This window comes from Octopus sinensis, linkage group LG28 (genome assembly GCF_006345805.1).
Source record: "Octopus sinensis linkage group LG28, ASM634580v1, whole genome shotgun sequence".
Classification (NCBI taxonomy): domain Eukaryota; kingdom Metazoa; phylum Mollusca; class Cephalopoda; order Octopoda; family Octopodidae; genus Octopus; species Octopus sinensis.
The window spans coordinates 15,772,888-15,800,266 of record NC_043024.1 but is presented as its reverse complement, the minus strand read 5'-3'; the positions used below and the strand labels follow the sequence as shown (position 1 = coordinate 15,800,266).

Here is a 27,379-nt window from a genome sequence, read left to right as displayed (position 1 = left end):
CCATCATTAATTAGCAAATATGCAATTTTAGATTAAAACAGAGCAAAGGTTATATAACCACACATGTGTGTGTGTGTGTGTATACACACATATATATATATACACACACACACATTCCAAAATGTAACTATATGTGGACTTGGCGATTTTTTTTTCCCCTTCTTCTTCCTTTTCTTTTGGACTTTCTTGTGTTTCCTGTTTCCGAAGAAGAGCTTTGCTCAGAACATAAAACAACCAAGGTTACTTGGATACCGGAGGTAGAGTAATATGCATTTCTTAAAGTAAAACTGCAAGAATATTACAAAAATAAAAACTGCTACTCAGAGTTTCATGTTCCCGTTCGTTGGGCAGTTGTGTTCAAGATCTTTTGTGATGTCCTTGCAGCCGAAATTGCGAGGATGATCCGGTTCTTGACTGAAGATTGAAGGCTTCGAATGTCCCGTCCGTGTTTTTTGTATCGTCTTCTAAATGTTTTGCGTTCTTGTCCCAGTTTGTATTTTTTTACATATATATATGTGTGTGTATGTGTGTGTGTGTGTGTGTGTGTGTGTGTGTGTCATTAAGTTGTATCTCAGGAGGATCATAATGCCAAAAATATATACGCACTGGTGTTATTTACTTTATTATTTGTTAGTTGGTTAACTATTTAATCAATTAATTAATCGGTTGTTTGATTAATGATTCTGCTGGTCACTCTATCAGTAACGTTGGTCAGTGTTTTCGTCACTATTCAATTCGCGACGACAATCGGTTAAATAGTTAAGTAATTAACAAATAATAAAGAAAAAAGAAGCAGTGCGTGTGGTTATTAGGAAAATGACCCACCCAAGATACAGTTAAATCTGTATCGTTAGGAATCTTCCAAACTAAATACAAAAACGAAATATGAAGCGTAAGTTATCTCCCTTGAGAAGGCTGGTGCGAGATAGTTATCTCCCTTAAAAAATTCTGAGATTTTTGGACGAAAAGCAACGGCGGAATTTTGAAGCCGGTTGTTTAACCTGCTAGAAATAGCAGACAAATTTACTGGAAATTGCACCGTACTCTCTCTTCCCTAAAATATGTTAAAGAATTCATTAGATAAATATAAAAAGATAGCATGGTTATAACTGGATTGTATATGAGCATACCTCTGTTTAATTATGTTTGACCTGGGCTTAAAAAACCTCTGAACTACTTACAATGTTTATCCTGTAATGTAGATCAGTTCTGATTGTGCAGCCCTACAATTAAAAGCCTTCCAGGCGTGACTGTCACCCCTTTATCAAGAGGTGGTGAGGATATATAAGACTACATTATCTAAAGTAACTTTCCACTTTTTCGGACAGTGATAATGGTCGACTGGGCACTCGGTTGAGTATGACAAGGTTTCCAGTTGACTGGATAGATGGAACAGCCTGCTCATGAAATTTACGTGCAAGTGGCCGAGTACTCCACAGACATGCATACCTTTAACCTTTTTCAAACTAACCAGTTCTCACCTCTCAAACTGACACAACAATGATCAATGGAACAGCCTGCTTGTGAAATTAACCGATAAGTGGTTGAGTACTCCACAGACACACATAGCTTTTATGAAGTTATCAGGGAGATTCAGCAAGACACACCTGGCTCATTGAATTTCAGGTACAATACATTTTTGCCAGCTGAGTGGTCTTGAGCAACATGAAATAAAGTGTCTTGCTCAAGGACACAACACATCCTATGAACTGAACTCGGGACCAGATGACCATGAGCTGAATGTATTAACTGGGTCCATGGACAGGATGCCAAATGCACCTTTGCCAAAGGACAAGAAGCTGAAGCCAAGAAACCAAATGGACACAATGCCAAACGGGCAAGATGCCAAAAAGACATGCGAAAATTAAAATTTCATCTCATTAAATCTTAAGTGTCAAATTGGTGAATTGGTCATTAAACTCTATAGGTAGGAATGTTTTTTTGTTATTATTGTGTTCATCTGGCTTTATGTCCATTTGGTTTTATGTCCAATTGGCATTGTGTGTGTTTGGCTGTTCAGCATTGTGTCCATTCGGCTTTATGTCCGTTCAGCATTGTGTCCATTTGGCTTTGTGTCTGTTCAGCATTGTGTCTGTTCGGCTTTATGTCCATTTGGCATTGTGTCCATTCAGCTTCTTGTCCTTTGGCAAAAATGCATTCGGCATCCTGTCCACACACGATATTAACCACTCAGCCATGTGCTGCGAAGGCACACGGTTTACTGATTAGTGTGATATTTCTGATAGATTAAACTGCTTTTTCTAGCAGAACTTGCAAGCATGTCAAGACACTCCGACCTCATTAGCCAGTTAAAGAGATATAGACAGGTGCACACACATACAGACGCCTGCAAATGTATACAAAGATATCACCCATTACATAACAGGTGATAGCTTGTTAACGGAATGATGCTAATCTGATGACTTTTAACTACCTGCAAATTAACATCGTTTCAACAGAAAAGGATGTCTAAGTAACGACTGCAAAAGCATGTAATGCCCTAGACTGACACAGAATTATATGAAAGTCCTTCTTTCTTAACAACATGAAAAGGGATATCTTCAAAGCAGTCTTTGAAGCAGTGTTTCTCTATGGTTCTTCAGCATGGACTTCAAAAGAAGCTTAATGGTATGGAAGCATCAGTGCAGTTCTCAATCTTTCTTGACAGCAACAACCTACAAAGCGTTGGATGTATGGCAGTCTTCCTGACATCACTTTGGTAATCAAAGAATACTTTATGCAAGACATAGCTACAGAAGTAAGGATGAAATATCCAGGAGTGGACTCCTTCTTTGGCAACTCATGCAAGGACATAAAGGTATCAGTAAACCAAGAAGAGGGAAGACCAATTTGTGGGACATAAGGGATATGAAGTTTGAGAATAAGAAAACTACTAAGGAAGACTGAAACAGCTGGTGAAGAAGAGTTGCATTGGTTAGGGCAAACCAACCGGGTAGGGATATATATATATATATGTGTGTATATATATATATATATAGATAGATAGATAGATAGATAGATAGATAGATATAAAAAGATAGAGATAGATAGATAGATAGATATAAATATAAATATATAAATATATATATATATATATATATATATATATATATATATATATATAGATAGATAGATAGAGACATATATATAGGTAGATAGATATAAATAGATATATAGATATAAATATATAGATAGAGATAGATAGATAAATAGATACAGATAGATATAAATAGATAGATAGCTGTAGGTAGGTAGGTAGGTAGGTTGGTAGGTGGGTAAACAGGCAACAGAGTGCAAACATCGTAAAGCTGTTTATTGTCAGACACTGATTTAGCAGGGAAAAGAGGAATAAAGGAAAGCAGATGATGAAGAGACAATAAAGCAAAGGGGAAAAACAAGAAACTGAATAACAAAAATATTAATTAGAAAAAAAAGATCAATCAATTAATTATGAAAAATGAAGACATATATAAACCTACCTGCCAAAGAGAGTTATATTGGACAACTCTACTAAGAATCCTGGAGAAGAAGCAGCAAAGAAAGAAAGGAAGTAAGAGAAAGAGGTTTAGATAGATAAAGTGAATAGAACGGCAGCACTATAGATTGGTCTGTTATTAGAAGAGGGCAGAGTTCTATGGCATTTTATTTGCTTGTCTTTTTGGTTTTGAAATTTGGGATAGAAATCATGCTGAAAGGTCTTATTTCTGTTAAATTAAGAAACCCCCACCACCACCTGGATTATCAGGATTGTTGTAGGGAAATATTTGAATATGTGTCTTATGATATGACAAAGGGAGAGGAGTTGGGAGCAGTTCAGTTGCTATGGTGACAGGGTACTGCAGTGTTGGCTGTACTGTAGTGTTTGCTTCCTGTAGGGTGGTCTTACAAGAATCAAGGACCATATGTGTACTGTTTGTGTGTGTGCATACATATATATATATATATATATATATATATATATATAATATATATATATATATATATATATATATATATATATATATATTTATTACGGAGATGTACTTGCATAGCAAGTGACCTGATCTGAGATCATGTGCTGGAATGAATACAGTTGCAGTATGGAAACTGTTTATAAGCCATTAAAGAAACACACAAAAGCCGTTTGATTCACTTCAACATTTAAATTTAATTTGTCAAATTTTATAGTATTAAGTATTCATCATGGCTGGTCTTACCAATTGGTTTTGCGCAAAAAAATACGATGGAGAGTTAGGCAATAAACCAATTATATAAATACGCTCATACATAAATAACCATGCCAAATCCGACTAGAACTTGGTGTAGTTCTCTGGCTTAGCAGTTCCAGTCAAACCGTCTAACCCATGCCGGCATGGATGTTAAATGATGATGGTGTATGTACTTGCATACTACTCTGTAAAGTGGTTGGTGTTAGGAAGGGCATTCAGTGAGGAAAGCCCTGACAAAACCGACAGTGAAGCCTGGTGCGGTCTTCTGCCAAGCCAGCCCCAGTCAACTTGTCCAACCCATGCCAGAAGGGAAAACAGATGTGAAATGATGACAATATACATATATATATATATATATATATATATACAAAATAAGCAACAAGGATTGCTTAATTTGATTATAATCACCTTCTTTTAAATTGTATGGATAATATCATACTAAATTCTGGTGCCATATTCATCTGAATCTAAATTTTTACTGAACTTATATATATACTAGCACTATGACCCGGCGTTGCTGGGTCATAGTGCTAGTGCATGCATATACAGCTGCTTGCGTGCGCACATACACGTGAGTACTGTCCAAATCTCTGACCAATCTGATACAGCTAGCTGGCATTCAATTGGCGTATCAAGTCTCGGGTATTTTGTTTGGGTTTTGGATAGAAAATTCACAAAAATGTCACTTCTATTGATTTTTTAATGGCTTTGTGGGGTGACTGGGGAAATGTAAAGATGTGCATGACCACCCTTGGACGGTTTTAAATGACCATAGAAAGTGTGAGCCCTCTAACTGAAAAATTGTGGATTTGTATAAAGGACACACACGCAGACATTTTGCCGTTTATATATATAGAGATATATATATACCATTTTACGTGTGTGTGTGTGTGTGTGCAGATATGTGTGTATATATATGTGTCTGTGTGATATAAATTATGAGTGTGTGTATGTGGTGTGTGTGTAATAGATATGTGTGAGTGTATGTGTAAATATATAGCTGACAAAATGGAAGGCTTTCTGTGTCATCATTTTAATATACATAATCAGACCAAAAGAGTAAATAAAAAGATAAACAGAATGCTTTGTATTTTGCCAGATATATATTCAACTGTCATTTGTAATAAGCTGAGGTCTAATTAATTAATTAAGTAATTAATATTTTAACTAATACACTTTGCTCCTTTAGAATATATCAGAAAGGGACTGATTTTTCTTGCTTTTAGTCAGATGTAATCATGTAGAGTACTATTTCATTCTTTTTAGAAAGCAGCAGAATGATTCAGTAATTAGACATTTTATAAAGTGAGATATTTCATTACACACACACGCAGATGAATATGTGTGTTTGTTTGCTTGCATGTAATGTGCACATGTAGGAAAGATGCTTTTAAAGTAGGCATGTCACACATGTTACATAAATATTGCACCTCATCAGACAGTCACTCTTTATTACTACAAATAGTGAATACAGAGTTTAGACAATAATATCCAAGCTTTTGTACTAAATGCTTTAACTATTACACACAAATACAGAATTCTGATTTTCTTTCCTTATTCTTTTATTCTGCTACTAGTTTTAGCACAAGAGCTGTGGCCATGCTGGGGTACTGCCATTAGTCAAATTGTTGGTGTAACTATGACATTCTGATGATCTAGCTTTCTTTATTAGTATTGATTTGTGAATATGCAATTTTACTGTATAATGCATAGCATGCATAATAATACAAATATATAAGCATAATTTCTTCCATGCTGAAATTATTACAACATGAAGAAGGCTGTGAAACAGCTGTAATCTTTAGGATGTCATGTTGTTAAATAAATATTTATTCACCTCTTGTACCATCTGATATTTTATGGTTTATATACATCTTATGAAATAATTTCATCAATAAGATCTTCTGGATTTCAGCTTCATAGACATTCTACATAACATTTCTCTGTATTGGACTGCTTTGTGGTCTGTTAGCTGAGTCCAGTAGAAGAACTTTCTGTGACAACTATATGATTCTCTGAATCCATATCTTTGTATCACAGAAGGAAATGCAGATGAGGGCAGCAACATCAAACCATCTCATTCACAAAAGCTATACATCAGAGTAGGTTTCAAGTAGTGAAAGGATAACATAGTTAACAGCCATGCCCCAGCATGGCCATAGCTCTTAAGCTGAAACTAGTAAACCGTGTGAGTTTGTATCTGTCTTTATATTGTTTCATTGAATATAGGGACTAACATCATTTTTTAATGACTTTCAGAAAAGAAATTGAGGAATTAAAATTCTTTATCTTTACCTGGACATCACTTGAGTAAGGTGGAGGCGGCGGCGGGAACTGGAATACATCATCATCTGGAACGGAACTCACATCCCCACCTACCATGTTTGTTACACTTGAATCCAGCTGCTGCGAATGTTGTTGCTGCTGCTGCTGCTGTTGTTGTTGTTGTTGTTGCTGTTGATGTAGTTGTTGTTGTTCACTGGATTTTGGAAATGCTTGATAATTACTTCCTGCTGTTGTTTTCGGCTCTGATACAGCTGTTTTACAAGAGACTGGCGCTGTATAACTGCCACTGGCTGGGGCCTGTGACGACGAAGAGCTGATTTGAGCACCTCCACTGAAACTTACGGCTGGGACTGATACAGCAGCAGTTGAATACTGGTTGCGTAAAATGCTTAAAATCATCGATATATCTGAGCTCATTTTCTTTTCTAACCTGCAAAGCTGCCTGGAAATACAAAAGAAAGAAAGAAAAAAAAATGAAAATTAGAAAATTTATCAAAAGAGGAAAGATCGGTAAAAAAAAAAAAAAAAAAAAAAGCCAAACTCTCTATCTTCAATTCAGACATCATAGTTATTTTCACCCAGGGTCAAGAATTTTGGGTAATGATTGAAAGGGTAAGATCACAAGTGGCCCAAATAGGGTTCCCCAAAAGGGTCTCTGGCATAATATTTCTTGACAAAGTGCATGGTTGGAAATCAGGGAGTCTTTCCAAATTGAGTCTCTATTTCTCCGCATTTAGATGTCACAGGTCTGGTACTACAGACATCATAATCGGTAAAAAAAAACTGGATCTTTTCCCTTTGAACGGCAGATTAAGAAATAAATTTTTTGTAACTAAACACTTTTAAACTTCGGACACTGGTAGAATGTGTCATATAAAACATTTTTACTCTTAGCATTTTTGAGAAAAGTTTCTATTTACGAAGTTATTTCGTGTTAAAGTTTTGTTGAGAAATGTCATGTTTGAAATATGTTAATTTCATACTCAGAACATAAAACTGGAAGGAATACCACTTAGCATTTTGTCCAACATCTTAATCATTCTGCTTAACATTGCCACCTTAATGATTACTTTTAGTTTTAGTTTTGTTTCTGGTCAGCCATTAAGTGATACTTCCTATTTGTTTCTACCTAAAAATCAAACGAAATGACTGAAATTCCCTTCAAATTTTGATTTTGTCAACTGATTTATTTTCCATCACATTTCAGAAAGATTCATTGCTGAGTTGCTGAAGCAGAAATATCATTATAGCAAATATTCTGCTCAATACCACAGATTTGCTTGTCAGTTGCTTGACCTTAACACTTGAGCCTGTCCCTTAGTGGCTGACGATATGTGCACCTCTGATCATGAGCAGAAGTAGTGGGGGAGCATCATAGCCATGTGTTGAAAGGAATTCCTTGGAGTTTGAATAATTCACATTTAGAAACATGAGTGCTTTGTTCAACATCCTTAAACAACCCTTATTCAGGGACCTTTTGAGTAGGATGGGTTACTCGACATGTAGAACATTCTAACTAGGCCCCACCTACAAGGTTATGCACTATTTATCTCGATATGAGAACACCATGTCACACACATATGGTTGTGATGCATGTGCCTAGTGTACCCTTATCAGACGGATAGTCATGATGGGTATATTGGGCTTCGTATAGTTTACCCCAGTGTCACTTTGAAGGCATGCACTGCTCTCTCACTCAGTAACAACAACAACAACAACAACGCACTGATGCAGTACCAGGCAGTGGCTCTCATGGCTTCTGATCTTAACTGATTGGAAGTGTTATTATTTACATTCTTTTGTCTTGGCTACAGCAAATATTCTGCTCAATACCACAGATTTCCTTGTCAGTTGTTTGACCTTAACCAGTTGAGCATGTCCCTTAGTGGCTGACGATATGTGCATCTCTGATCATGAGCAGAAGTAGTGGGGGAGCATCACAGCCATGTATTGAAAGGAATTCTTTGGGATTTGAATAATTCACCTCTGGAAACATGGGTGTTTTCTTCATCAACCTTAAATAAACTTTATTCAGGGACCTTTTAAGTAGGATGGGCTACTCAACCTGAAGGAAAATTCTAACTGGGCCTCACCTGCAAGGTCATGCACCATTTATCTTGATATGAAATCACCATGTCACGCACATTTGGTTATGATACATGTGCCTGGTGTACCCTTATCAGAAGGGTAGTCATGATAAGTATATTGGGCTTCATATATTTTACCCAAGTGTCACTTTGATGGCATGCACTGCTCTCTCACTCAGTGATAATAATAATAATAATAATAATAATAATAATAGATGATAATAACCTTGTCATATCCTCCAATCTTCTTTCCACATCTAACGGACTTGTGTGTCCCACCATTGCTGTTTGTGAATCAGCACCACCTCTTCCTGAAGGCTGATGCTCGTCGAACTGGGAATGGCTAGACGACGTAGACACTGGTAGAGTCATACTCGACGTAGATTTTGGTACACTTGATGAAGATGTCACCTTGTGCTGACAAAAGAGAAAATAATATTTATATAAGGAACATCATAATACAATCGGATCTGGAATGGAATTAACCTAAATGCAAGGTGGACGATGCCAGTGTCACTTGAAAAAGCACTTTTGAGTGTTGGGCCTCATGGAGAGGCAATGACAAATGAATTTTGGTATTATGTCGTGTGTGAGTTGTAGCAGATACTGGTGTCATGCAAGTGGCACCTGTGCCACATAAAAGCACCCATTACACTCTTGGAGTGGTTGGTATAAGGAAGGGCATCCAGCCATAGAAAACCATCTCAAATCTGACTGGAGCCTGGTGCAGCCTTCCAGCTTACCAGCCCTGGTCAAACCGTTCAACCCATGCCAGCATGGACAATGGGCAGTAAATGATGATGATGATGATGATATGCAGCTTAGCCTTTTGTTTAGAAAAAGTAAGGTTACCACAGATGTCATCTTCCTAGCGAGTCAATTGCATGAAAACTATTTACCTAAAAAGAAAACCGATATTTCTGGAATTTTGGTACTAGAAGGTTTCTGACAGGTGTAATATTACTAGATATTACTGACAGAGGAAAATGTTCTAACAACACATAACACATCAAACGGCAGATAAGATTTAAGTGACCGTATAGTAACTAAGGGAGAAAATCCAATAATATTAGAGTTACCTCCCTCCTGATGATGGTCAAAAAGAGAGAGAAGGCGATGGCCCCTTTGCAAAGCGCGCGCGTGTGTATTATAGTTGTGTAAAGAAGCTCACTTTCCAGCCACATGGTTTCAGTTTCAGTCCCACCTTACTGCTCAGCAATTTGGGTAAGTGTCTTCAAATATAGCCCTGGGTCAACTAACGCCTGATGACTGCATTTGGTCAGCAGTAACCTCGTGGAAGCATATATATATATATATATATAGGAGGAAGGTGGCGGAAATTGGTAACTGGGACAAAATGAGTAATGTCTGATTTTTTGTTATTTTCTCTTTAACTGTTTGAACTCATTAAGATTGCAAGTATTGCATCATCTCCAGGTGTAAAAATCAGTCAGCACAGTTGATGTTGAGAGAGTTTGAAAGATACTCAGGTGTCAGGTAATTTTTGTTTTGCAAGAAATCTTCCCTCAATTTTGACCTGATTGTAATTGAGGTTTCTAATAAAATACCTGGATTAGTTTTGGTGTTTAACAATCAATATCCTTCTCTCCATTGGATTCCAAGTCAATTTTTTCCAAAACTAATGTCTCAAATGGGGTAAAATGAGTAACGACTAAGTTCAATAATTCCTTCTCTGTAACTGGATGGTACGTAAATATAACAGAGAGAGAGACACTTCATAAGATCATGAGAATGTTTTATGTTGTTTTTTTTTATGGTGCCATGTAAAAAGCATCCAGTCCACACTGTAACGGGGTTAGCGTATGGAAGGGCATCCAGCTGTAAAATGTAAAAATCAGGCTGACACTAACCTCGCTTGTGCTTGTCCCACGTAAAAAGCACCGAGTCCACTCTGTGGAGTGGTTGGTATTAGGAAGGGCATCCATCTGTAAAATCCTTGCCAAAACAGACATACTAGCCTAGGCAAGTTTTTCTACCTTGCCAGTTCCTGTCATCTGTCCTACCCATGCATGCATGGAAAATGGACATTAAATGATGATGATGATGATAGTCAAGTTAATTTCATATCATGTGTCGCTTTTCCATGATCCTCTTTCGTTTAACCCAGATATTTTAATTTTTTGTTACATTTCTGATATCTAAAGATGTCTATTGATGTGTATGAGTCTTTTTACTGGAGAATTGAAATTTACCTTATGGTAGCGCTCAGTAAGTTACGATGACGAGGGTTCCAGTTGATTCGATCAACGAAACAGCCTGCTCGTGAAATTAACGTGTCAGTGGCTGAGCACTCCACAGACACACGTACCCTTAACGTAATTCTCGGGGAGATTCAGCATGACACAGTGTGTGACAAGGCTGGCCCTTTGAAATACAGGTACAACAGAAACAGGAAGAAAGAGTGAGAGAAAGTTGTGGTGAAAGAGTACAGCAGGGATTGCCACCATCCCCTGCCAGAGCCTCGTGGAGCTTTAGGTGGTTTTGCCCAATAAACACTCACAATGCCCAGTCTGGGAATCGAACCCGCCCTCCTATGACCATGAGTCTACAGCCCTAACCACTGGGCCATTGCGCCTCCACAAACTTACCTTATACAACAAACACAAGTAGGATTTTACACCCCACCACACCCTACTTACGTAGACACTTGTATGCACACACATTAATTTTCCCTTTTAACTCGAAATTTGCAAACAGCCATTTATTGTTACCTTTTATTTGAGAGCATTTGGTTCTACCGTATTAACAGTGATAAAGGTAATATTTGTTAAAACACAAAGCCTGCATCTCCTGGCCTATTTCTTATACCTACTGGAGTCATGCCATGAAACACCCATTGTAAATGTTCCTAACATTTCTTCACACTGAACAACCTCACTTATGAAATTGGCGACCCACCTGCTGACCCCTAATTCAAACTCATCTACTCCAATGTTCTCACTTAACTATCTCTCTTTTAAAATGTCTTTTAAAATCTTATGGGATACCGTCCTCGGTCAATATGTCTAAGAACCCAAGTAAATTCTATCAGGAGTAGATTTCTGGCATCCTTCTACACTCAGCTCGATTTATGTTCAGAGTTGTGTTCCTTGCAAGTTGAAATGATTAAAACGATATTTGTTAATGAGCTAATATTGCCTTGCCATCACCACATAATTAAATCTCACTTAAATCCTCCTGGGGTAAACTTTGTCTTACTGATTAGCTGGGTTAATTATACAAGATGTCATTACAATCAAGCGAATTAATTAGAAAGATGAAGAAAATCCATTAATTCACACTGGCTCAGCTCATTACACGTGTCACAGGGTCATTGACACGACAACATGGGGCAGCTATCAGAGCCTTTACCAATGCTATTGAAGCTTCCCCAGCCCTAAATGCACCAAAAGTGTAGAGGGAACACAGAAGGGGACCTCTACATGCCATTACTTCTTTCCTTCAACCCTCTTATCCTTTTCCTCTCTCCTCTCTTTACCAACTGGAGTAGCCATGTATCCTCTCTACAGTAAGCCACATGTTCCTGTCCCTCGATCACCTGGCATAAAACGACCTCCCTTAATAGCACTACTCCCCACCTCTCAGTTGTTTTGCAAGTCACATGGAGGGGGCCTCACAAGTGCTGGTGTTTCATAAAAAGCATCAATACACTCTGTAAATTGATAGCCGTTAGAAAGGACATCCAGTGATAGAAACCACGTCAAAGAACACAATCAAAACCGCGCAGTCTCTACGCTTGCCAGCATCAACCAAACCGTCCAACCTGTGCCAGCATGGAAAGCGTACATTAAATGATGATAACGAGGGAGTTAACTCGTCGTGTTCTGTGCTTTCTAATTATTGAGGAGTGATCTCCCTTGACCCTTATTGCAATCTGGAACACGTACCAGTTGCTCTCTGGTTCAAGAAATCATTATCTTTCACTCGTTTCAGTCATTAGACTGCGGCTATGCTGGGGCACTGCCTTGAAGAACTTTAAGCTCGGTTCATATATCAGTTTCTTTTGCCGAACCACTATGTTACAGGGGACATAAACACTGCTTTCACAAACAAGAATACTAAGAATGAACCTGAGTGCTCTCAGAAATTAAGTAAAAAAAACAGGAAAAAATAATCCAGAATCCTTGTCCAGTACCAGATCGATCCCAATATCTCATCAGTTTGTGCCAGTCACGAGGCCAAACATCCCTGAAAGTTTCATCCAAATCTATCCAGCAGTTCTTGAGATATTGTGTCTGTGGACAACAAGCAAACATGACTGAAAACAATACCTCTGCTGTTACTAAGGCAGAAGTAATAAACCTTTGTACTAAAGGCACAGGGCCTGAAATTTGGTGGGAGCAGACTAGTTGATTACATAGACCCTAGTACTCGCTTGCTACCCATTTTATCAACTCTGGAAGGATAAAAGGCAAAGGTGACCGTGGCAGAATTTGAACTCAGAATGTAAAGATGGACAAAATGATGCTGGGCATTTTGCCCAGTGTGCTAATCATTCTGCCAGCTCACCAACTTAATAATGATAATCCTTTCTGTTGACACAAGGCCTGAAATTTGGCAAGAGGGGACTAGTTGATTACATCAGTCCCCAAACTTAAAAAGATGAAAGGCAAAGTCAACCTGGATGGAATTTGAACTCAGAACGTAAAGACAGACGAAATACCTATTTCTTTACTACCCACAAGGGGCTAAACACAGAAGGGACAAACAAGGACAGACAAACGGATTAAGTCGATTATACCGATCCCAGTGCATAACTGGTACTTATTTAATCAACCCCGAAAAGATGAAAGGTAAAGTTGACCTCGGCGGAATTTGAACTCAGAACATAGCGGCAGACGAAATAGCCCGGCGTGCTAACGTTTCTGCCAGCTTGCCGCTAAGCATTTCGGCCAGTCCACTAACGATTCTGCCAGCTCACTGCCTTAACAATAAAAATAATAATAATGTTCTTTTCAGCTAAGGCCACAAGACCTGAAATTTGTCAGGACTGGGGATAGTAATACGGAGAAAAATGTAAGACTGAGAAGATGAGATTCTTACCTGAGTTTCAGGACTTGCACTCAACTCCTGCAATAAAGGTGCTGTTTCTTGACTTTTTTTTGTGGAATCGTGTCGCCCTGTGACCACGTTAACTAAAGTATTCACACTAGATAAAGCACCTGAAACATAGATAGAATCAATATACATAAATATATATATTTTCAAATAAGAAAAGATATCTGAATATATTAAACCACGGTTTACCATTTAAATTACCAACTACTGTTAACCTTATAGTAAGGTCTATACATAGTTAGGTAATATACCAGTAATGCCTACGGATACCTTTAACTCATAACCTCTAACTTATAATTTTTAAATATATATATATATATATATAGAGGGCATTACTATACATAAATATCCACATGCTAGGAGGGACTCTTCAAGTCAAAACTACCAAAATAAATAAACACATCGTATTGAATGCAACTCTCGAAGCAAGTCATTTAAAAACAGAATTTAGCTGCATATCACTGTGATTTCATAATTAGTGCAGTAATGCACATTTTAATCCTCAGTGCAAGCATAATTCAAGATTTATAATGAATGAACAAAATCAACATACCAGACGAACGTGTGGCATTTATGTATAGTAATACCCTCTATATAATATAAACAAATATATTTAAGTGAAAAAATTGGTGGATTTCTTTCTCTTATGAGGTCTTTTCACACTGACTACTTGATAAATTCTTATAAAGATTTTATCCTATTTTATAAATTGTATATATATATATATCTATGGAGGCACATGGCTTAGTGGTTAGGGTGTTTGTACTCATGATTATAAGATTGTGGTTTCAATTCCTGGAATGGACACTGTGTTCTTGATCAAAATGCTTTTATTTCACATTGTTCCAGTCCTGGTGAAGGACCAGCTTCTCGTCCAGATGTGGAATATATATGCCATAGAAACCAGGAGTTGGTTTATATGACTCGGGAAGGAACTTTACTTTTACTACATATATATATGGCACTCTGTCAGTTATGATGACAAGGGTGGTTCCAGCTGATCCGATCAACCAAACAGCCTGCTCGTGAAATTAACGTGGAAGTGGTTGAGCTCCCCATAGACATGCATACCCTTAATGTTGTTCTCAGCGAGACACAAAAGGTCACAAGGCTGACCCTTTGAATTACAAGTACAACCCATTTTAGCCAGTTGAGTTGACTGGAAACATTAGGTGGAATAAAGTGACTTGCTTAAGGTCACAATGTGCCATCAGGAATTGAGCTCACGGCCTTACATTCAGGAGTCAAGTACCCTAACCACTATGCCATGTGCCTTCATGTACTGCATATACATACACACACACACACAAACATATATGTATAGATGCAGGCATGACAGTGTGGTAAGTAGCTAGCTTACCAACCACATGGTTCTGGGTTCAGTCCCACTGCGTGGCATGTTGGGCAAGTGTCTTCCACTATAGTCTCGGGTCGACCAAAGCCTTGTGAGTGGATTTGGTAGACGGAAACTGAAAGAAGCCCATCGTATATATATATATATATATATATGTGTGTGTCTGTGTGTGTATGCATATATATGTGTGTGTGTGTATGTATGTATGTGTGTATATGTATATATGTATGTTTGTGTGTCTGTTTGTCTACCTATCTTCGCTTGACAACTGATGTTGGTGCATTTACGTCCCTGTAACTTAGTGATTTGGCAAAAGAGACCAATAGAATAAGTACTAGGCTTACAAAGAATAAGTGGGGGGGAGGTCGATTTTTTTCAACTAAGAGCGGTGCTCCAGCATGGCTGCAGTCAAATGACTGAAGCAAATAACTGAACACGTAGAGAGGGTGTTATAATCTGAGCTGTGTCCTCGTGAGGCACATCCACATGTTCCAGTAATCGACAGTATTTCTTTTACTTGTTTCAGTCATTTGACTGTGGCCATACTGGGGCACCACCTTTAGTCGAACAAATCGACCCTCCACCCCAGGACTTATTCTCCGTAAGCCTACCACTTATTCTGTCAGTCTCTTTTGCCAAACTGCTAAGTTACAGGGACATAAACACACCAACATCAGTTGTCAAGCGATTGTAAGGGACAAACACACATACACACATGACAGGCTACTTTCAGTTTCCATCTACCAAATCCACTCACAAGGATTTGGTCGACCCGAGGCTATAGTAGAAGACACTTGCCCAAGGTGCCATGCAGTGGGTTGATTGTTTTATTTTAACCATTTAGTGTCCACATCATTCTGTTCAATGTAATTACTATTTATTTAATTAGTTTTGAATTAATCAAGCTTTATCTCATAGCTTTGAGATTTTGATGCAGTTACTTTTTATTTTTAGAAGGATATTGTAAGGATGGTGTGAGAGGCCTGATCTCTCTTTACCTTCTTTTACTCTTTTAGTTGTTTCAGTCATTTGATTGCGGCCATGCTGGAGCACCGCCTTTAGTCAAGCAAATCAACCCCACCACTTTGTAAGCCTAGTACTTATTCTATGAGTCTCTTTTGCTGAACTGCTAAGTTATGGGGGCATAAACACACCAACATTGGCTGTCAAGCGATGGTTGGGGGGACAAACACAGACACACAAACATACACACACACACACATATATATATATATATATATATTATATATATATATATATATATATAAATAAATATATACGACGGTCTTCTTTCAGTTTCCATCTACCAAATCCACTCACAAGGCTTTGGTCAGCCCGAGGCTGTAGTAGAAGACACTTGCCCAAGGTGCCATGCAGTAGGATTGAACCCAGAACCATGTGGTTGGTAAGCAAGCTACTTACCACACAGCCACCTGGCTAGTTTGAATATAAAACCAGTAGAATATTTTGGGCTGAATATGTCCTGTTTAAATACTAGTGGGTTAAATGAGAGTGTGGGCACATGGCCTAGTAGTTAGGATGTTGCATTCATGATCATGGTTTCAATTCCCAGACTGGGTGGTGTGTTGTTTTCTTAAACAAAACACTTCATCTCAAATTGCTCATCGATCACTTCAACACCTGATGCATGGTACAATGTGCACCTGTTCAGGTAATGTCAATTTGATGGAAGGAGTAGACTAATGTACAGCACTTGCATTTGATCACCAGAAACAAATTAATTGTGAAGGCTTTTTTCAGCCACAAAACCAAACACTCGTGCTAGAAAAGCACTCAGTGTACACTGTAAAGCGGTTGGCATTAAGAAAGGTATCCAGTAATATAGAAACTGGCAGACATTGAAGCTTGGCCGGGTCCTCTGACTTCTTGGTCCATTCCTGTCAAACCTGAAACCCATGCTAGTATGGAAATAGGGATGTATGATGATGATGATGAAATATATGAATGTGTTTGTATGTCTGTAATATATTATGTTTCAATGTCTTTTTTACAGCAACCATGAACTGGATGTGTCTGTTCACCTCCAACTAGAGTAGCTGCCATATTTCATTCCATATTGGGTATCTCTGAAGAGTGCAGGGTTACATAATCAGACTGCTACCTACCACTCTGTTGAACTTCTAGTGCAGAACTGATTGGTAAGATCAGCTGCAATGGATATATAATACCGTATGCTTTGATTAGTGTGTGTGCAGATGTATGTGAATATGCATTTAATGCATGTGTGTATACACAATTATTTCATAGTCTTCATTAACAGTGTACCAACTAATACTGGATTTTAAATGTTAGTTTGTTAATAAATGTGATTTCAAATTGTCAAAAAATATCAAACTTTTTGTGTGGAAATAAAACAAAAAAAAAATAACAAGTTAATAAAAATCACAAAACTGCAAAAACTGCCAAAATATTGGATCTATTTGGATGATAGTGGTGGAAGTCAAACAGGACTAAAACATTAGTGTTAATGGAAAAACAGAACATTAAAAAAACTTCTCATTTGGAGTAAAAAGTAAAAAAAAAAGAACCAGCTTTGGAACATCATGCGGAGAAGTTAAAATATTTGGAACCTCAGTGAGGTTAAACCTTGGGTTTAATAATAGCAAGAGCACTCAGGGAGCACAAACCTCTGCCAAAGCAACACCAATGTCATCTCAACGATTAACCAGAGATGATTTTTAAAATGAGAACATCTGAAATAAACTCGACTGCTCTCACCAATGAGAATATTAATAGTACGCAACCACTCTCAAAAATTAAGAAAAAAAGACAGGAAAAATAATCCAGAATCCTTGTCTAGTACTGATTGATCCCAAAATCTAATCAGTTCATGCCAGTCATGAGGTCAAACATCCCTGAAAGTTTCATCTGAATCCATCTGACGGTTCTTGAGATATCTTGTCCACGGACAAACAAACATGACTGAAAACAATACCTCCACCAGGGCAGAGGTAATAATGGTTTCTAATTTTGGCACAAGGCCAGCAATTTTAGGGGAGTGGGTAAGTTGATTCCATCAACCCCAATGCTCAGCTGGTACTTATTTTATTGACCCAGGAGGGATGAATGGCAAAGTCAACCTAGGCAGAATTGTGAAATCAGAATGTAAAGACGGATGAAATGCTGCTTAGTGTTCTTGTCTGGTGTGCTAACGATTCTCCAAGTCTGCCATCTCAATAATAATGATCCTTTCTACTAAAGGCACAAGGCCTGAAATTTTGGAGGAGGAGGCTAGTTGATTACATTGACCCCAGTATTTCACTGGTACTAAACTTATCGACCCTGAAAGGATGAAGGGTAAAGTTGACCACAGCAGAATTTGAACTCAGAACATAGCAACAGGCAAAATACTGCTAAGAATTTTGCCCAGGGTGCTAACAATTCTACCAGTTCAAGACCTTAATAATAATAATAATAATAATAATAATAAGAAAGATTCTTTGCTTTGAGGAGACTTGTTGTCACCAAACCTCAACATAACAGATGATGATGATGATGATTCTTTCTACCATAGGCACAAGGCCTGAAATTTTAGGGAAGTCAATTACATCAACTTCAGTACTCAGCTGGTACTTAATTTATCGACCCCAAAAGGATGAAAAGCAAAGTCGACCTTCACAAAATTTGAACTCTAAGCTAAGCATTTCACCTGGTGTGCTAATGATTCTGCCAGCTCACCACCTTAATAATGCTTTTTACTATAGGCTCAATGCCTAAAATTTTAGGGAAGGGGACTGGTCAATTACACTGACCCCCAATACTCAGCTGGTACTTAATTTATCGACCCCCAAAAGGAAGAAGGTTAAAGTCAACTTTGGTGGAACTTGAACTCTAAGCTAAGCATTTTGCCTGGCGTTTAGATAATTCTACCAGCTCATCCTATCATGGTGAAGACAAAGACGACCTCAGTGGAATTTGAACTCAGAACACCACTAACCATTTTGTTCAGTGTAGTAACAGATCTGCCAGAACTACTTTTAATTCAAGATTTAATTTTGTTTCATATGTGCTGTACATCAGCATAGAAAATTTACATGTTTGGCTATGACCATCACCATGGTTCGTTTCCAGGTGAGTCCAGGTGTATGGTGCTAATGAGCTAAAGTGAAAACAAAATAGTGATATCTGCCATCCTGGTTCACCTTTGGGACAAATCGTTTCACTTGGTCAGAGGCATTCCGTGTTCTTTAACATTCAGTGTTGTGATGGGATGTTTCCCAGGGGGCTATTCTTCAGCCAATGGACGTTTAAATAAAACACATACACTTGGTATGTGTCAGTGATAACGCTTGTGCGTGTGTGTGTGCGTGTGTTGATTGAACAATTACTCAGTTGTTGGTTTTCTCGGTCAGAGTCCTTTTGTTGTTTATATATATATATATATATATATTGAGGTTATAAGAGGTAATGGTGTCATGCCCTCACTCTATATGTATGTGTGTATATGTATATCTATTACATAAAATCCGTTCTGTCTCTGTCTTCTAGGATCTCGAGCATCCTCCATCCGATTGCGCTCAAATTTGATATGTAGATACCGACGGTATCAGGGCGTGTATAAGTCTTGAAAAAATGACAAAAATCGATACCAGGTGAGAATGCGATCGATAAAGCCGTGGGAATGTGCACTTGTGTGCGCCAGTACATCAGCTGTTGTGATCGATACTACGAGTACGTGAGAAAAATGCACGTGCAGTTTACACAAAAAAGCTGGCTGGCTTGAAATAATGCCACAAAGTGGGATGGTCGGACAAGTTGTTTTGAGAAAATTTGTTTTAAATGTTTGACAACTCAGCACTGTCCATTGGACAGGGAAGTGTTTTGCTTCTATATATAAATGTATATATATATTGAAGTTATAAGAGGTAATGGTGTCATTGCGACCTTCTATCTATAAATGTTCTGATATCTACACAGCCTTGGTTTTTTTTTTATCTCATTACGCAAAAAATTCTTATATATATACATATATATATCTTACTTGATGAAGCTGACACTGTACGACTATACGAGTAATACCTGATCAAAAACTTATCATATCATAGGTATTTGAACTAGGAACTACAAGGTTGCATGAATTGAAATGAAATTTCTGGGCCACACAACCATAACTAAACCTTTGTTTTCTAACAGACCCTAATTATAAACCAATCAATCAACAGATCAATCAATAGCTGAAAAAAAAGAAAAAAAAGTTCATGATCAAGATTTGACATATTTTTATCCATTATTTCACAGAATACTATATACCTGCAATGTAAGGAAACCCTGAACTCAGCTTCTTCTCTTTGTCCCTTGGCTGGAAATCAAAGTTGGCGGGCGTTACATCTTGGCCCGCTTTTGCTGGTGAAAACTCTAGAATTCCAGCACCACTCTCTCTAATCTCTTCATCACTGGACTCATAAGAGAGGCCCGGTTCCGTCTCCTGACTCGACCGATGCCGTAATCGTCTATCTCGTCGACAAGCTTTTTCATTTCGTAAAATCTCTGGGAAGCAAGAAAAGACTTTTTTTTTTGCCCAAAATTAATATCCATTAGTTGGGTTAGACAAACATGAAACAAAAAACAAGTTTTAAAGTTTCTAATAAGAAGCATTGTGAAAATATGTTGGAAAAGGGATAGGGGTTGGGTTCCAAAAACAGTGCAGTGTGCAGCTAGACATGCTTTAGGGTACTGTTAGAATGAATTAATAAGTTAGATAATCAATTAGTTATTTTAAATAAAGTCTATGTAATATTAAGCAGTAAAATATTGATTAGTTTCACCCTTTAGCATTCAGTTTACTGTCATATGAAATATTCATTTACGTTTTGAATTAATCATACAATATCTTGTGGCTTAAAGATTTATGTTAAAGGTGTGATTGTTTTTCTTTAAGAATGACATTGTAGAGTAGGTGTGAGAGGCTGGATCTGACCAGCTTAAACATAAAACGTAGAATATTTGGGTCTGATATGGATTAAATGCCAAAGGGTTAATTTAAGAAGCAAAAAAAGAAAAAGGCAAAACAAAACAGATTAGTTTTATCAGAAATTACGAAATGACAGAATGACATCCGAGGGTTAAATTTTAGATGAGAAGAAATGAGGGAATAGAAGATGTTATTGCTTTTCTTAAGGGGTTAGTGAGACGTGAGTGAAACAATGGAAAGGAAAGCAGGTCATAATAAGTCTGTTTGAATCACAATAATTGCATAACTGCTGACAACCATTTGCTTGTAGTGATGACAATGACGACACCAGCAACAACAATGATGACAGCATTAAGTCAAAGCAACAGAAAACACCGCATATACATGTTTTTTTTTTTTTTTTTACTTGTTTCAGTCATTTGACTGCGGCCATGCTGGAGCACCACCTTTAGTCAAGCAACTCGACCCCGGAACTTATTCTTTGTAAACCCAGTACTTATTCTATCGGTCTCTTTTTGCTGAACCGCTAAGTGACGGGGACATAAACACACCAGCATCGGTTGTCAAGCAATGCTAGGGGGACAAACACAGACACACAAACATATACACACACATACATATATATATATACATATATATATATATATATATATATATATACATATATACGACGGGCTTCTTTCAGTTTCCGTCTACTAAATCCACTCACAAGGCATTGGTCGGCTCGGGGCTATAGAAGAAGACACTTGCCCAAGGTGCCACGCAGTGGGACTGAACTCGGAACTATGTGGTTGGTTAGCAAGCTACTTACCACACAGCCACTCCTGCGCCTATATATGTTTGCACTGACAATAGGGAAGTGTATAATGTATGCTAAGCATGAAATCATGATTTGTGACTAAATCTGGTTTTATAAGGTAGCTTTCAAGTTGCATTCTCTTGCTTTCAGTGCTGTGTGTATTCATTAAAGCAGTTTCACTTCAGAGTCCCATAACAGCGTGAAGCATTTACGTGTAGTAATAGACCTTAATATAATAAATGTATTTATAGTTAAAAGGAAAAATTTATATATTTTGTATTTAGTTTTTCCTGAACTGGTTTTTCATGTTGGCTACATGATAAATTCTTATATAGGTTTTATCCTTATATTTTACATATATATTTGTACGTACGTGTGTATATCTATAAGGGCACAGAAAGTGTGCCTATAGCCAGCTGGAGGAGATGTTCTCCTGGGGCCACAAGCTACAGTAACATCCACACTTAGTGGTTAGCCATATTGAGATGGCAAATATACCTCACATTGTCATGCAGTTACTGTCTATACCTCGTTCAGAGATTTATTATTGCTTATATATATATATGAAACCCTCAAAGATGCAGGTTGTGGGTGAGGTTAGCAAACCCAATGGGATGGTTACAGGAGTTATCTCCCATATTTAAGAGACTTTAAACTGATATTAGTTACTCTTTTACTTGTTTCAGTCATTTGACTGCTGCCATGCTAGAGCACTGCCGTTAGTCGAGCAAATCGACCCCACGACTTATTCTTTGTAAGCCTAGTACTTATTTTTTTGTTCTCTTTTTGCCACCGATAAGTTACGGGGACGTAAACACACCAATATCAGTTGTTAAGTGGTGCTGGTGGTGGTGGTGGGGGGGGGGGGACAAACACAGACACACAAACACATATATACACACATACGACGGGCTTCTTTCAGTTTCTGTCTACCAAATCCACTCACAAGGCTATAGTAGAAGACACTTGCCCAAGGTGCCACGCAGTTGGATTGAACCTGGAACCATGTGGTTGGTAAGCAAGCTACTTACCACACAGCCACTCCTACACCTATGAGTGTGTGTGTGGGTGTATATGTATATATGTATGTATGGATATTAGGTATATTAGTGCCAAACTAAATCAGACTGGAGCTTGGTACAACTCTCTGGCTTGCCAGCTTCCAGTCAAACCATCTGACCCATACCAGCATGGAAAATGAATGCTAAATGATGATGATCATCATCATTATCACACACACATTTTGTGCAGAAGCACAAATATACAAAGAGAGAGGGACACAGCAGCTGCTACAACAGGACCCCACTGTCAAACATGTTCTACTTACTAACTTATGAAAGGAGAATTTATGAACCTTCAGAACCTGACTCAAAAGACAAAAAAGAAAAAAAACTAGCACTCCATTGGTTACAACAACGAAGGTTTGAGTTGATTTGATCAATGGAACAGCCTTTAATAGAAGACACTTGCTTTAATAGAAGACACTTGCTCAAGCTGCTGAGCAGTGAGATAGAACCTAAAATCACACATTTACAAAGCAAGTTTCTTAACCACCCAGCCAGGCCTGATGACCACAATAAATAAATACATGATTAAAATGTATAATTAAATGACCAAATCAATGACATAATTAATGAATTAATGTAAAGGTAAATAAAAACAAAACTAAATAAAAATGATAACTATTAATTTAAATACCAGAAAATTGATTTCCTTTATATATTAAATAAAAAAATCAATAAATGAATAAACAAAGCAAATAATAATAATATGGTGGAAAGAAAAATATTTCCAAATGAAAGCTTTCGCTAATTGTTTATCAGAAGATTAACTAAACCTAGACAATTAGAGACTGAAAACGATGCCACAATACTTCGTTTTAATTCCAGAACAAAATGATCAATAAATACTCAATCAATAACAAAATTTAAAATACTCTGTAGTTTATAGAAAACATCGGAGACCAAACAAACATGAAATGGAAAGAAGAACCGTAAAGAGACAGGACATGGATACACCCCTGCCCTTTTGACGTTGTACTTGAGACAATGTGTAAGGAAATAAACAAGCTTTGAGGTAAGGATGTTGACTTGAAGATGAAGTAGAGGACCTGAGATTTTTAATTATGGGTACTAAACTAAACTATGAAATAGTAGGATGATGGTAGTATAATTAACATCCTTTGAAGGAGGTGCTCCAGCATGGCCACAGTCTACTGACTGCAATGTGTGAAAGGATGAATGACAACAATAATAAAAAAAATTAGTTGAAACCATTTGTTACTATCACCTCACACTCTAAAAGCCCACTTTTTTCTCCTGCTCTGTTGCCCTTGTCCTGTCTAGGTCCTTGAGGGTTTGCTCTGGCCCCTATCCGTATCCCCTCTTGCTCTTTGACGGTTTACTCTGATACCCTATCTGATAACAGCCATCTTATCCTCTTCCCAGCTACTCCCACCCTTATATAATATGGGATAGCCATACATCCACTAGACACAAAGCCAGCTCTCTCCCTATCAAATACTCCCTCAAGGGGTTTTTTCCCCCTTTTTTTTGCCTTTCCTTGTTCTTTTTCTACCCTGTAAGTTACACAATGTGGAGGTGCATGGCTTAGTGGTTAGGGTGTTGGATTCATGATTGTAAGATTGTAGTTTCAATTCCTAGAGCAGGCAATGCATTATGTTCTTGAGCAAAGGACTTGGATCTTTTCCTTTTGACCGACAGATTTAAAAATTAATTTTTTGTAACTAAACACTTTCAAACTTCAGACACTGGTAGAATGTGTCATATAAAACATCTTTTACTCTTAGTGTTGTTGAGAAAAACTTATATTTACGAAGTTATTTCACGTTAAAGTTGTCCTATTTTGGTAATTTCAACCAATCAATGACGTGTATACAGTTGAATAAAATTACTGCCGTTGTTTGTCAACAAGAACTATCAGCGGTGTATATTTCATTTGTCACTGTTATTTATGACATCGTTCGTGCAGTTGTACTGGTTTTAGGGTTAGGGGGTTATGGTTAGGGTTAGGGTTAAGGTGTTAAGGTTAGGATTTTAGGGTTAGGGTTGTCATAAATAACAGTGACAAACGAAATATATACTGCTGGATGTTGTTGACAAACAATGGCAGTAATTTTATTCAGCTGAATACACGTCATTGATTGGTTGAAATTACTGAAATAGGACAACTTTAACGGGAAATAACTTTGTAAATATAAGTTTTTCTCAAAAATGCTAAGAGTAAAACATGTTTTATATGTCACATTCTACCAGTGTCCAAAGTTTGAAAGTGTTTAGTTACAAAAAATTATTTAAAAAATCTGTCGGTCAAAAGGTAAAGATCCAAAGACTTCATTTCACAATTCTCCAGTCTGCTCAGCTGGCAAATATGAGTTATCCTGAATCAGACTGGCGTCGCATCCACAGAGGAAGAGATATGCCAGAGAAACCAGGAAACTGACTCTATGCTCCTTATGGAGTTATGTGAACTGACCAAGTTACAAAATGCAAACAAGTGGTTTGCCGGATCCTCTCAGGCCATTTAACCAATGCCAGCATGGAAGATGGACATTAAATGATGATGATGAGGAAAATGAAGTCGAGGAGCAGGAATCTAACGTGATGGCAGACATCAGTCTTGGAAGAATGCTGCAGAGATGAAGAGAAGATATCGGTTAAGGTCTGAGGTGATGATATGATGCTGTAGAAGAGACACTATTGAAGAGAGATTAACTGCTGGTAGGGAGACAGAATTTCATTTTACAACCATAATACACCACCAAGCATATTAAGGGCTTAGAAGTTAAAACTGGGTCCAACCTGTGTTGAAGGGAGAATACAAGTGAAGCAGAATGCCAGAAGAATGATGTTTAGAGAATAATGGATTTGAGGTGAAGGGATTTTCTTATTACCAACAGCCAATTTTCTTTATTTCTTAAAGGATTAGTAAATAAATTATTACACTCAAGAGGTGAATATTATAGTTAATCAGTGAATTTTCGAAACAGCAATCTTTGTCTCATGGAGAAGTGGACGTACATGGCTCAGTGGTCAGGGGTGTTGGACTCCTGATTGTAAGATTGTGGTTTCGATTCCTGGACCGGTTGATGTAGTGTATTCTTGAGCAAAACACTTCATTTCATGTTGCTCCAGTCCAGCTAAAAATGAGTAATCCTGCAATGGACAGGTGTGCGATCCAGGGAGGAATATGTTTATGCCAGAGAAACCAAGAAAATGGCCCTTTGCTCCTTAGGAAGTAATGTGGAACTAACCCATCCCATGAAGAAGGGAAAGAGCATGGAATTGAACCAAAGATAAATAGTTTGTTTAGTAAAGAAAATGTTTACTGAAAATGTTGGTACAAGTCCAGCAAATTTGAGGGAAGGGGTAAGTCGATTACGTTGACCCCACTGCTCAACAGGTACTTGTTTTACTGAGCCTAAAAGGATGAAAAGCAAAGGATGAAAAGCAGGATTTGAACTCACAATGTAAAGAGAAACGAAATGATAATAGGCATTTTGTCTGGTGTGCTAATGGTTCTGCCAGCTCGCTGCCTTGTTTAGTAAAGAAAATATAGGCTGTCAGTAATAGGAAATTACTGAGGGGATCTTGTTAATAATTGGGCATGATGCAAGCATTCGAAAGTCTGTTCACTCAATAATGCAAGATTCAGTGACCCAAGGGAACTTTTGGCCTCAAGCGAAAGATGCAAGAATAGGTAATAGGGGTTTGTGCAAAAGCAGAACTATGGATGAAGAAGAATTTAGATACAAGAGAAACAATAACAGTAATAAAAGATTTAAAGATTAATGGTAAATGGACAGATAGAAGATATTTACTTCGATAATAAGGTCTTTTAGCAAATTCTGATTCCATTTCTTCTTGAGGCATTTTCACAACCAATTCATGCTGAAAGAAAGAAAAGAAGGAGAAATGTTGGTTAATATGTTGCATTAAAGAAGATAGGGTAAAGACCCCTTTTCATTTTTTTTTTACTTGTTTCAATCATTTGACACCTGCCATGCTGGAGCACCGCCTTAAAGGGTTTTTACTCAAAGAAATCGACCCCAGGACTTACTCTTTGTAAGCCTCGTACTTATTCTATCAGTCTCTTACGCCGAATCCCTAAGATACAGGGGGACATAAACGCACCAGCATCGGTTGTCAAGTGATAGTGGGGGGGACCAACACACACACACACATATATATATATATACTAGCAGTATCGCCTGGTGTTGCTTGGGTTTGTAAGGGAAATAACTATATAAGCATTTTTAGAGAGTTATAGCCAAAAAATAGCAAAAAAATGCATTAAGAATGGAAAAAAAATTATGGTAAATTTTTTTTTAAATCGTTGACTCATCGGAGACATTTTTAGAGAGTTACTTCCCTTATATAATAGCGAAAAAGTGCATTAAAATGGAAAAAAATGATGGTAAATTTTTTTAAAATCGTAGACTCATGCTAATACCCAGAAGGGCTCGATATGAATCACGACTATAAGATACCCGGTTTTGGTTAAACTGCACCACAAAATGTGGGAGTAGTTAGGAATCTAAATCGTAGGAGACAGACACACAACTTCACTTTTATATATAAAGATATCCGGCAGGCTTCTTTCACTTTCCATCTA

At 37.6% G+C, this 27,379-nt stretch overlaps 1 protein-coding gene across 1 annotated transcript in view; it reads right to left on the bottom strand.

The window, feature by feature from the left end:
• LOC115225727 (potassium voltage-gated channel subfamily H member 6) overlaps positions 1-27,379 on the bottom strand; it is an 87,161-nt gene that overhangs the window by 6,221 nt on the left and 53,561 nt on the right. The window contains exons 10-15 of the mRNA XM_029796654.2: positions 26,586-26,655; positions 20,286-20,540; positions 13,646-13,764; positions 8,808-8,998; positions 6,504-6,936; positions 3,480-3,519 (exon numbers count right to left, since the gene is read on the bottom strand). Coding sequence (XP_029652514.1) covers positions 3,511-3,519; positions 6,504-6,936; positions 8,808-8,998; positions 13,646-13,764; positions 20,286-20,540; positions 26,586-26,655 — 1,077 coding nt within the window. The 3' untranslated portion in view covers positions 3,480-3,510. The remainder of the gene's footprint in view (positions 1-3,479; positions 3,520-6,503; positions 6,937-8,807; positions 8,999-13,645; positions 13,765-20,285; positions 20,541-26,585; positions 26,656-27,379) is intronic.